The following is a 13,384-nucleotide window of genomic DNA, read 5'->3' as shown; positions in this document are numbered from 1 at the left end:
AGTGGTAGATGGCCATTACTTTGAATAAAACATTATGTACCGTTCTTTCACAATAAATGCTTAATTTTTGATAAAAAACGGCGAAAATTTATTTGTACTCTCAATATATTTCTCAAGTCGCTAATCTTCCCTCAAGGAAGATTGCGGGTCCCCGTGCGCCCTTTTGTTGAGGACTGCATACGCCACAAATGTTCGTCCAAATATATTTTCGAAACGTTCCCTTGAGATTCGTTGATTTCTCACTAACTTTACAAAATGTTCCAAGTTCCTTTGTAATCGTCTCGGACAGCTCATTAGTTTGATGAGCGTATTCCTCCTCAGCCAGTTCGCAGGCATTTCCTGGCTCTTTTATTGCTTGCCTTCACTATTGGATTGAGTATGTCCTTCTCTATATCCTCAAGGACCTCTCGTCTCCATTTCTGTAGATTCCTGATGAAGTAGTGGCGTTCCGCGCGGTCCATATTTCTAGACTTATTACTAGAGTCATCTGAAGAGTCCTCGCTCATCGAGATAACTTCCCGGGCATCTACGCTCCTCTTTCGGGATGTTCCAAGTATTGGTAAGTTGTAGAGATAGTGCCGACCTCATAGAAGAAGCCATCGAGGCCGTGGATTCCGCTCGTGACATATTGCCCATAGCTGACGTGTTGGAGATTGGAACGTCTTTTCTCATCACTGTTGGAAGGGGGGAATCTCGGTTCTCGGGGTCTCCCGGCGTTTATTCTTCATGTAGCCTGAATCCGACAACCCTTCTATCATAGCCATCAAGACTTCTGTTGGTATAAGCGATTCCTCTTGGGACATTTCGCCGCTTAAGTGAGGTTTTCGTCTGCGCCACCTCGTAGGCGCAGCAGGTGACCATAGGTTTCTTTATGTTCCCGGAATCTAGGTTTTGTTCTTAGCCATCAGATGGAGGCCTCCATTTAGCAGTTTGATCCTTTCCATTCTCGCCGCAACCGTAGAGGTTGCTTCCATTTCATCAGAGTGATTTAAAGTTAAATGTTTCATGGATTCTGCAAACAATGCGAACATGCCCTTCCGATCGGGGGGTGGATATTCACCCGAGTAATTACCCGGAAATTGTTACGCGAGCTATCCGGCGGATTGGAATGAGCATCCAGTCCTCGGTCCACAGTACGATTTCATTCCTGTGCCGCGGGGCCTCGGGCAAACGGGGTGTCATCCCCGGCCGCAAACTCTCTTGGGAACTCCAGGCCGCGTCATTCCTCACATCTCTCCGAAGAGAACAGAGTCTGCGGTCTGAACACCCCCTGTGGAGTGCTCTGTTGTACAGACTTCCCCTATTTAACGGAGCTACAGGATATATTTAGATCTCCTCGAACTGGCATCCCCCGACCGGCTACCCCGGACAGCAAGAGCTGACGGCGGCCCTGACCGCGAGGAACGGCCTGAGAGAAAGTCCCTTCATCATGACAAGGTGCCCCGAGGGGGACTCTAATCTAATTTTAACCTAACCTAACCTAACCTTAACTTAATCATCCCCGAACTTACCCCGTGTAAATAACTTCGAGGACCTAATTTCGTAGAAGTAACTTCACTGTCCTAACCAAAATCCGGTTCGTCGACCTAAATGTCGAAATGTCGAAAAATAGTGGAACTAACCCAAAATTTTCAAATTTTGATAGATGTGTATAGTTCGGATTTTTTTGTCATCCTCATTTTTGGTCAATTTTTGAGGGATGTGGGACTTGGAAAAAAATTCCAAAATTTTTCAAAAATCAATCAAAAATTCATGGGTCCAAAATGCATTTCTCGACCTCCTCTATCGATTGGCATAGTCTAATTTTTATCGATTTTTCCCATAAAACAGAAAATTATCAAGGAACAAACTTTGATCGGCTGCCATATCTAAACTATTAATGTTAGATCAATAGTGTAGCACCTTTTTTGTTTTTCTTGACGAGACTTATTCAACAATATACTTATACTTATCCTAATACAATATACTTATCCTAATCTCAAATTTCGAATTTTTTCCAAAAAAAAAATTAATGTTAGAACAAAAATGTATAGGATCTTTTTTGTTCCTCTTAAACAGACCTGTTCATCGACTGAAACCTATCCTAAACTCAAATTTAAATCCCAAAAAAAACTTCAATCAGCCATTTCTAAACCATAAGGTTTAGGTCAATAGTGTCTATTACCTTTTTTGATCCATTAGTCGAGTCTTACAAGATGGGCATACATATTGAAAGTCATCCTAAACTCAAAGGTATACATTTTTCAATTTTTCAATATGAAGTGCACGACTGACAATTAAATGGTTATAGATCCTTGTAGTACTTAGCAAGCCCCACCCATCCATGAAATTCCGAAAAATTTTCTACAAGTCCGTAAACCTGAATGATTGCTTCGTAAATCAGACTGTCGTATTTTTATACTTAATTCTATTATATTCTCTCATTTCAGAATGGAAACGTATCGAATGAGTATATTTTTATCAAGTTTCGTAATGACATCCATATTCTAAGGCTACATTTCAAAACGTTCTCTCCAAAGAAAATTTTACTCGAAATACTGTAGTACATTACATGTACGTTACATGTCTTATACATACAGAGTGTCTCTTAAGATGGGTCGGAGGATGAGTCGGCCCACATTGAGGGCGGAGAATGGATCAAAGGGAACAAAAAATTCTTCTACTATTTTGAGATACTCGCTGTAGTTTTCGAATTAGAAAAGGAAACGTCTAAGTCAATATGTGGTTAAGCCGCGCCGCGCGAATTCATAGGATGGCCCACACTCGAGCGGTGGCAGCAGAGAGAGAAAAGTAGCGCTTTGTTGCCTAGCACAGCCTGGCATGGCAATCCCGCGCCTTATTACATTATGTTATTTTAACTGAAATTTTTCTTATCATTATAAATCACGTTATTTAGCCCGATTAAAAGCACAAATTACAGATGTAATTAATTAGAGCATTACGCATCGTATGCTGATCGTCGCGATACCTTTCTGCTTTATTATTATACGCCATTCTATTTTCTGAAAATTTTTTTCTATCTCAGTTCCAACGACATTCACTTCGAAAGAGAAACATTCTAATGATATTCACTACAAAAAAGAAAAATCATTTTTTTCCAAAGAGTGTTTCACTCTTTAAAAGTGCATGGGCACGTATAAAAAAATACGTGTCGCTTATTTTTGTCTGGAGAATAACATATTACTCATTAAAATTGGAGAGAGATAGTTGAGTCCCTTTCCTTGTAAGTTACAGAATTTTTTAATGTAATGAACATGGGCATTAAATTTGATGGATAGTTTAATGAAAATAAACTAAAACACTCAATTTTTAATTAGTGTTTTTCAATACATTTAAGTTTTCAGTTACTACAAACTTAAACATCTCATTAACGTGTACATAAATAATCTTTTCAGTAACAGAAAATTTAAATTTTATTCATCAATGAACATTAAAGCTTAATAAAATTTAAGAACGTTTTTCATGTGTACAATTAATGGTGTATAATTAAACTTGTTAAATGGCAAGAAACATATATGAAAAAAAATCTCAGTAAAATGCGTTATCATTATATATGGAAAAATAATACATCTGGATTTACAATGTAGCGGCTATCTATGCGAGTTTATATTATAATTTCAAGTGTACATTCATTAACATGGTCAATTTGTAAAATTTTTTCTTCTAATTGATCCATCAAAACCTTTAGAGAGAGAAGCAAACGGAGTACATATATTATAGCTGCATTTCTCTTAAGGAAACGTTGATATTGGCCATAACCGTGGCTGTCAAAGTCTCGCTACAAATGCTTTGAAGCATTTGATGGACTAATTAGAAGAAAAAATTGTACAAACTGATTTATTAAAAAACACTTCAAAGCGTTTGCAGCATCGCATTGATCGTACTTATAGAAAATTGTGTCACCATTGATCAGCGTCATTTTAATTTGATCAATATAAGAGCGAATCAGAAGTTTTTAGATGCTCATATGTATTAGTGCTCTTACGTTTAGTGTTCCTTAGTGAGATGCATATGTCAGCAAGATTATCGTGTGATGGTAAGGTGGTAATTTGAAAGATTACTTTGAATGATTATAAAATCGCATGACTGTAAAATGTGCAAAGCACATGAGCATGAAGTGCTGTGTGCCTGGTTGTGGGCAAAAAAGTAAAAAGGACATTTCATTTCAGGTAAGAATTTTTGTATTTTTTGTATTAAATGTATTCCTGCACATGTGTTAACAATGTAGGATATGAAAAGTGTTATTAATATTATTTTATTGAATGTACTAATAAAATTGAAGTGACATTATTTTTGTTTACATACCATTCATGTTCATATAGATTTCCATATATCGATAGCAGCGTGAGCGTGAACGCTTCTGATTCGTTCAAATATCATTTCAACTAAAATGGCGGCATCAATTATGGCCACAAATTTTCCTCGATGCCTATTCTAGTGTAAATATAGTTTAGTGTCTTCTATTGTAACATTAACCAATAGCGAAGCATTTTCTAATCCAAACTCGGTTGGGCCGAAAACGCTAATGAAAGCTGTGTTCCAAAATTTATCAGTTCTGAAAATCTATAGTTTACGTCATGTTCGCTATAGATTTTCAGGTAGATATAGATTTACTGGCAGTAAATTTTGGAAGTCTGAGCATAAGAATTGTCGTAACACTTACTTAGAGACTGAAGTTGTAGACAAGTTTTGTCTCTTGGAGACACAGCAATAAGTTGTATGTCATACGTGAAAGCTTGTGCGTTACTTACGTCTACAACTTCAGTCTCTAAGTAAGTGTTACGATAATTCTTGTGCTCAGACTTCCAAAATTTACTACCAGTACTGAAAATCTATAACGAACGTGACGTAAACTATAGATTTTCAGAACTGAATAAATTCTACAATTTAAGTCTAAGTAAGTTACGACAATTCTTATGCTCAGACCCGAACACAGCTATAGACAGAGACGGCGGAGTTTGAGAGAGACGCTTGCAAATTAAGCACATCATGTTATCTCTTCCACTATGGGTGTTTCCGAACGCAGCCGATGTGATATTGGAACTAACCTAAAATATATGCGAGAGAGAGAAATTTGTATCAATATGTTATCTCTTTATTATATTTGGAATTTACTTGAATATTGACATATATGAGAAGAAAAGACAAAGTAAAACATTTTACATTTATTTTCTTGTAACATTTACATTCTTTATTAAATCACATTTATATTGCTGTCTTTGCCTTTTAATAAGATCAAGACTGGTGATGGGAGAAAAAAATTGGAAGGACTGGAGACCTTTCGTATATGGAGGTTTAGCTTCGATTATTGCAGAGTTGTGTAAGTGAATGAAAAATAATTAAAAAGTATTTTTACCTTATTGTTTGAAATCATATTTTAGATAACTCAGGTCGTGTTGCCTATACTGAAAATCTAAATTCACATTACGTATACTGTAGATTTTCAATACTGGCAGTATATATTGAAACATGTCTTTAATACATACATATGCCGTAATAGTAAATAATTTGTATTTCTTTTATTCTTAAGGTACTTTTCCTTTAGACACGACAAAAACACGCTTGCAAGTACAAGGCCAGAAGTATGATGAAAAGCTTGCACGTTTAAAATATTCTGGCATGATTGATGCTTTAATGCAAATATCTAAACAAGAAGGAGTAAAAGGTTTATATTCTGGGTAAGAGAGAATATTTTATTGTGAAAAGTAATATATTGTTTAATATTAAATTTTATTTAAAATTATTAATAATGATATTGTTTGAGATATAATAAAGATATTTCATTCAAATATAGAGAAATATTTAAAAAATATTTTATATCTTTGAGCTAAAAAATTTTAGTATCAATATATATCATTAGAATTACTTTAAAAATTTTAAACATTACCACTTTTTAAAATAATTCATTAATATAATTAAATAATTAATAATTAATTTTTATCAGGATTAGTTCTGCAATTTTACGACAAGCAACATATGGAACTATAAAGTTTGGAACTTACTATTCACTCAAAAAAGTCGCAATTGATACTTGGGCAACAGGGGATTTAGTCACAATAAATATTGTTTGTGCAGCATTAGCTGGAGCTATATCCAGTGCGATTGCCAATCCTACTGACGTAGTAAAAGTTCGTATGCAAGTTACTGGCAATGAAATAAATACATCTCTGTTTACTTGTTTTCAAGATGTATACAAATATGAAGGAGTTCGTGGACTTTGGAGGGTAATACAATCAATTTCAATATGTTACCATACATATATGCAGCATCCGCACATACATATACGCACACACGCACATGTGTATGTACAGAATATATACATAAAGATGTATAAAAATTTATTTTTTTTATGCAGGGTGTTGGACCTACTGCTCAACGAGCAGCTGTTATTGCAGCTGTGGAATTACCTATATATGACTATACCAAGATTAAATGTATGAATTTATTGGGAAATAGCGTTAGTAATCATTTTGTGTAAGTTTTTTTTCATTAAATGTAAATGTAACATAAAGGATATGTTCCAATATTCACTGCCAGTGCTGAAAATCTAGCGCACGTAACATATACTGTATAGTTTCAGCATTGATAGTGAATATCGGAACGCATCCAAAATATTTTTAATGTTTTTTGATTGTAATGGTGAACTATTTTCAAATTTATGATAACTATGGCTGCGTTTCACTTCAACACTCAATGCATGAAATCATTTCATTCTTATCAAACATTATTAAACAAGGACGCTCACGAACATCGTTTTTATCCTTGTTTAATATTTGATAAGGATGAAATGATTCGCATTGTGGGCATTAAGTGGAACGCATGGTAATATATATGCTTTTTAATGAAAAGTTATTTACAGAAATGACAGATTCATTATCAGTATGTTTAAATCATACCTATATTTATATTAATATGTTATTTATTATACTATTAATTTTATTAAATATTAGGATCGATTAACCCTTATCCGGACAGCTAAAACTTTTTTCTTTTTAAATATTATTAATGTACAATATCTGTATGATTTTATATCTGAAATTTGAGATACAGGAATTAATAATTGTGAATTGCTATTGTATAGAAAAATCTGATTAGTTACTTATAGCTATTTAATAGTAATTTAATATTAATGTGCAATACAATATATTGTATATTAAAATGGAATGAAGTCTTTATTAAATTCATGTAGAGTGTGCATTTTTTTAATGCAATTTGTGATGTGAAAGATTAAATCTGAATATTAAAAAAAAATCAATTATGATATTTATAAAATATAAAAAAGAGAATATTGAGAAAATATTGAGATAATAAGGAAAGAAACACAAATTTTTAGGATTTGTATGACAAACTTGTAATAATAATTACAAAATTTGTCATACAAATTAATTTTTATTCTAAAATACATGTTCCATAAGAGTATGTATTATGTATTTTTTATTGAGTGTAGATTTTTGTCAATATTTTAGACATAATTTATCTCAAACATAAATCTAATTTATTTCGTTTTAGCTTATCTACATTCTAATACTTTATCCTTTAATAATTACTTAAAACTTTTCTGGATTATATTAATCACATCGCTTGGATGTTAATAACTCATAAAGCTTACATAGAAGTGTGTTTTTTATATCATATATACTTTTGTTTTTTTGCAACTTGCACATTTAAACATTATACTTTTTAATTTATTTTTAAGAATATATAAATGTATACAAGCGTTAATTTTTAATATTAATAATCAAATGGCTGGTATCTATTAAGCGAGATGATTAAAATGCACTTAAAATGGAGCAATAATTTATTAGCTGTTTGCACTAATAATAATTTAGCAAGATTGTTTTGATATTGAAATAATTAATCAAGTATTTATCTCTTTTAATATAGAAATTAATATTATTTGGAACTAACACTTCAATTACATTTTTAGTGTCTACAATTGTGCAATTTTTGAAGTATTCCATATGTCGCACATTGTCGCAGGAAAGGAGTAAAACTCTCTTAAAATTAAAATTTTATTTCCAGGTCCTTTGATATTGTCATGCGTATGGACACATGCGATAGACGGATTTTGAGATGACCAGAGAGGCTTGACACGGAAGCTGTGTTCGGCACTCTGTGTTTAGTTCAAGAATCGTTAAGACAATCGTCCAGATGATTATACATGATAAACTACTTTGCAAACATCTTTTGATTAGGCTTTCTAAAATTACTAATTATTCATCGTATACTTCCTAATTTTTCTACTGTAAATAGATCCTATTTTGTCTATGTTTTTATTTCTGTTTATGTTTGGAAACATATTTTTGCTCTATTAAAATATTGATTATCATCGCATAGACATGGTATTATACATTCTTAATTTTTTATAATGACTGGATAAGGGTTAATTTTGCTTTATAATATAAAATTGCAGTTAAAAATCTTAAAATAAATCGAGAATATTGTTACTAATTACAATTTTGCAAATAATAAAAATTTCATAATTAGAAAATACTTTTAATTAAATTAACATAATTTAAATATATTATAGAATGAATGTGTACTTAAATGTGATTATATCTTTTAGATCTAGTTTTGTAGCTAGTATGGGAAGTGCTGTAGCTTCAACGCCTATAGACGTAATTCGCGTAAGTAAATTATTATATATTTATACAACATAATTGAAATATTTTTTCTTTCAAGATATCCTTTTCTTTAGACCCGATTGATGAATCAAAAGAGAGTGCGCATAGCTAATAAGAAGTCTTCATCATACATTTACAGTGGCAGTATAGATTGTTTGGTTCAGGTATAAAACTTCATTCTTATAATATTCTATGTTTATTTATATTTACATGTGCATATATACTATGCACTACTCAATCAAAAATAAGAAACACTTTAGAACACGCTCAAAATTGCGCAATATTCAGAAAATCGTAACTTGGTGAAAAATGATCGCAGACAAAAAATCAAAAAAGCATTTAAAAGCTTGAAATCTTTACTTTCGAAATTGGTAATTGATATTTCAATCTGACTAATTCTTTATAGAGATATACGGACACAAATAGATACCCGTCAAATTTGAAAATTTTTTACAAACAACTTTACGAAGATCTATGGCGTGAAGTAAAATTCACACAAAAATGCGGTTTACGGCAGTCGAAAGAGTGAATTTTTATCTTCAATTTGCATTTTTATTGAGTACTGTATGATTTTTTTTTATCGTGTTATTGAACGTTGAAGCAAAAGTGGTCATTTTTGCTTCAACAATCTCCATAAAGATTCACCATGGGAATTCCGAGTTACGGTGTTCTGAATATTGCGCAATTTTGAGTGTATTCTAAAGTGTTTCCTATTTTTTGTTAAATAGTATATTTATATATTTATTACGCACATATGCATGCACGCACAATCTAGCATATCTATTTATAAGGAAAATATTTTTTTTGTATAGACGATTAAAAATGAAGGAGTTCTAGCACTATACAAAGGTTTTATTCCAACGTGGTTCAGGATGGGACCGTGGAATATTATATTTTTTATTACCTATGAACAATTGAAACAGTTATGATGCATTGTCGACTATTATATTGAATATTTAAATTCCTTACTACAATAAGGTCTGGAAATATAAAAATCATTATATTATATTATGAATTTAGCATTACTATCTGATATCAATCTCAATTGTATATAATTCTTTAATTGTGAAAGTGACTATTGATTAGTTACCTTAATGCCATATAAAATAAGTAAACTTAAAGCACATAAATGAATTAGACACAGCACTTTGCAGCATTAAAATAATTGTAGAAATAAGTACAAAAACGAAAGTAATCAGAAAAGTTTAAGAGCTTTCTAAAGTACAAGCTTCCACAAATTATTTTAATTGATAAAGACAAGAACCTACATTCAATATATTATTATACAGTTACAGTTATGACACAATCATACACTGTTATATGTAAGTATTATTTCAATTATTTTGTCATTTTTATATATAATTCGATTCTGTACAGAAAATTTTTATATATAAATCAATGAACAGTCAAAATATCATATGTGGAAACGAAAGTTCGAGATTGTGTTTGATTTGTAACAATGTTTTGTACAATACTAGTCATTGTTGTCTACATGAATATAATAATGAATCATTGTATTTCAGTATTTTTACATAGCATTTACTGTCATATTTCTGGCATACACGCTAGTCATTTTAAGAGATTATTGTAAAATTAATATAAGATAATGTTGAGCCATATAAAATTTGGCTATTAATTTTTTGTGAATAATATTATATAAGTCATAATGGCTAAAGTCAATTTTTTAAATCAAATCTTAATTTTTTTCACAACAGTTATACAAAACGGTACAATCTATATATGGATATAACTTTCTATTTTAATTTCTTTTCATGTGAAATAAATATATATTGATCTGTATGTATGATGTATGTATGATGTATGTATGATGTGTGTGTGTGTGTGTGTGTGTGTGTGTGTGTGTGTGTGTGTGTGTGTGTGTGTGTGTGTGTGTGTGCGCGCGCGCGCGCGTGTGTGCGCGCGCGCGCACACAGTACAAATTTTAATATTCTTAATTTAAAGTGATACCTATTTGCAACTAAACGTTTAAGAGTTCATAATTCTGTATTAAACACAATGATATAATAGCTTATTATAATATGAAATTATTTATCTTTAAAGATAGGAAGACTGATTCACATAGATAAGAAATATTTTGCAAACGAAAATGGATTGTAACATTACATATCACTGTACATATACATTATACAATATTTTAGATTTACTGGCACAAATTTCAGAAAATAATAGATTCTCAAAAGAATTAATTTTTGTTAAGGAACTCGTATCGACAGATTTTTAAGGAGCTACATATTTGATTCTGCGTGATATCTGACAATACTAGTTCACATCTTTTTTGATTTTGTTTTGTAAAGACATCAAAACTCCTGCACAATGTTGTCGCATGATCGATTAGGTCTTTAGAGCTAATGATCTGAACAAAGATATATAATTCCTTAAAATGTATTAGACAAAAGTTCCTTAATAAAAGTTGATTTTTTAAATGAGATCTACAATCTCTTTATGTTTGTCTCAGATCTTAAAACATTTTGTATTTATACATAATTTATATAAAAATTTTACCAATGTAAAAATTGGTATTCTATTAAAAGAATATATATTATAGACCTGATACATTCAGCTGTACTTTTTTTATATTCAATGTATAAGAAATGTGTATATTTAAATAAGAAATATAAATATATCATTAAAGAGAAAACAATTCCAGAAATTTAAAAACATATAGTTTACAGAAAAGAATCTTTTTTGTTTATCGAATGTAAAATATGCATATATTTCAAAAATTCAAAAGTCTGTGACATTAAAAATCTAATACGAGCTAATTTAAAAAAAGAATCAATTTAAGAGCATACATTAGATATTTTTAGTAGATATTTTTGTATCATATGCTTGTAAATCCTTTTTTTCAGATTATTTTAAATATGCGACTTTATATTATAGTTCTAGAATATACTGTTATATATAATAAGTAATAAAAATATGTTAGGCCTTTCTACAGTCTATATATATTTACATATCTATAATTTTTCTTATACACTGATAATGATTATTTGTAATACTGTGTCAGTGATTATGACATTTCCATACGATGACTTTTCTATCTTTTCCACCTGTTATTATCAAATTATTATCTGCAGTTACAGCCAAGGCGCAAAGCGGTCCTGAAAAGATGTGTTATAAATTGTTAATAATTAATGTATTGTGTAAATTCCATTGTGGCTGCATTCGGTTTGGACAGTCGTGCATTTTAAGCGCTTATAATCGTCGTTCTATCTCTATCATTTATTATACATAAAACAAGGATAGAAGCATTGAAAGTGTCCAAACTAAATATAGCCTTTATAATAAAAAGAAGACACAGTTAATATAAAATAAATTTAAATATCAAAATCTTTTACTATAAATTATTTTAGTAATATATGTAAATATGTATATATATATATATATATATATGCGTGTCATATTATAGTAGTATGTATATATTATAGTAGTAGTATAACAATAGCACCAAAAATTTACCATCGTGGCAATGTATTTGCGAAATGAATACAGCCTCTTGATGATTCCAGATATTAAGATTTCCATCGTTATCGCCTATTAACAAGAACATTCCCATCCATGTTAATGTCAATGGTTCGCTTTCTAAACTGACTGAATATATCTGTGTACTTGTTCGAACATCGATTATATTTAATACTTTGTCTTCTGCACATGATATGACGCTGCTGCATTGTTTATCGAAAGTTACAGCGTTTACTCTGCATGTGTGACCTTTATACAATAAATAACAGATATTAATGATAATAAAGAATCTTAAAAAGTATTTTTAATCATAAAATATAACTAAAAAGCAATAAGAATTAATGTTTGCATGTTAGCGATATACATTAAATATTATTATTTATAAATATAGAGTTCTTATAAAATTAGTAAATCTATCGTAGGAATACTGGACACATTTCTAGCCTACGATTAAATAAACATGAAGATATGAAAGATATAAAAAGATCTTATAAAGATTTGTATAAACTTATATCTCATTGCAATTTTTTATTCAAGTGTTTATTACAACTATATATTTAATATGGCCGTTTTTAATAATTTTAAGCATAGCATGAAAATAAGGGAAAAAATACATTTACCTTTAATAGTTGATTGTAAATTATAACTGTTCATATTCCATAAACATAATTCGCCATCTTCTGTACCAGATACTAACATAGTGTCGTCTCTATATAATCGGGGTATAAGAATTTATTCAATTTATAAATATGAAACAGTAATATATCGTGTATATTATTGCACATAAGTGAGATATATCTAACCTTGATATATTAATACAAATTACTTTGGAATCATGATCTAATTGTGCGATAAAGCATTCCGTAAGTTTAATTTTTGGTCCAGAAGTGTACTCATGCCAAACTTTTGCAGTGCAATCCCATGATCCAGATATAATCACTTGATGAGTAGAACTCCATGCTAAACACGATACAGCATCTTCATGTCCTTGTAGAACATCAATTACTCTGCCAAATTCGATATCGTAAAATATCCTTAAATAGAATACAATATGATTAAAATTTGTAAGCTTTCGAATCATTTTTTGTGTGTGTGTGTGTGTGTGTGTGTGTGTGTGTGTGTGTGTGTGTATATATATATATATATATATATATAGAGAGAGAGAGAGAGAGTATATATATTAATTAATTAATTATTAGTTATATATTAATTAATTAATTATTATTATAACTAACTAAAACTAAAACGAGTATATATATATATATATAATAATTAAA

The 13,384-nt window shown here is 30.5% G+C and overlaps 2 protein-coding genes across 2 annotated transcripts in view; one reads left to right on the top strand and one right to left on the bottom strand.

Annotated features, from left to right (window-relative positions):
• Window positions 1-5,247: 5,247 nt before the first annotated feature.
• LOC105617746 (kidney mitochondrial carrier protein 1) lies at window positions 5,248-9,553 on the top strand. The gene is made up of 7 exons (XM_012199300.1): window positions 5,248-5,320; window positions 5,531-5,678; window positions 5,945-6,224; window positions 6,356-6,474; window positions 8,567-8,627; window positions 8,699-8,788; window positions 9,437-9,553. Exons 1-7 carry the CDS (start codon window positions 5,248-5,250, stop codon window positions 9,551-9,553), a joined length of 888 nt encoding a protein of 295 aa, XP_012054690.1.
• Window positions 9,554-11,648: 2,095 nt separating this feature from the next.
• Window positions 11,649-13,384, bottom strand: part of LOC105617745 (protein FAN) — a 6,474-nt gene continuing 4,738 nt past the window's right edge. Inside the window, exons 13-16 of the mRNA XM_012199299.1 lie at window positions 12,911-13,141; window positions 12,728-12,816; window positions 12,105-12,356; window positions 11,649-11,746 (exon numbers count right to left, since the gene is read on the bottom strand). Coding sequence (XP_012054689.1) covers window positions 11,649-11,746; window positions 12,105-12,356; window positions 12,728-12,816; window positions 12,911-13,141 — 670 coding nt within the window. The remainder of the gene's footprint in view (window positions 11,747-12,104; window positions 12,357-12,727; window positions 12,817-12,910; window positions 13,142-13,384) is intronic.

The sequence above is a fragment of the Atta cephalotes genome, assembly GCF_000143395.1.
Source record: "Atta cephalotes unplaced genomic scaffold scaffold00014, whole genome shotgun sequence".
Classification (NCBI taxonomy): domain Eukaryota; kingdom Metazoa; phylum Arthropoda; class Insecta; order Hymenoptera; family Formicidae; genus Atta; species Atta cephalotes.
The sequence above is the reverse complement of the archived record's forward strand: the minus strand, read 5'-3'. Positions and strand labels throughout refer to the sequence as shown.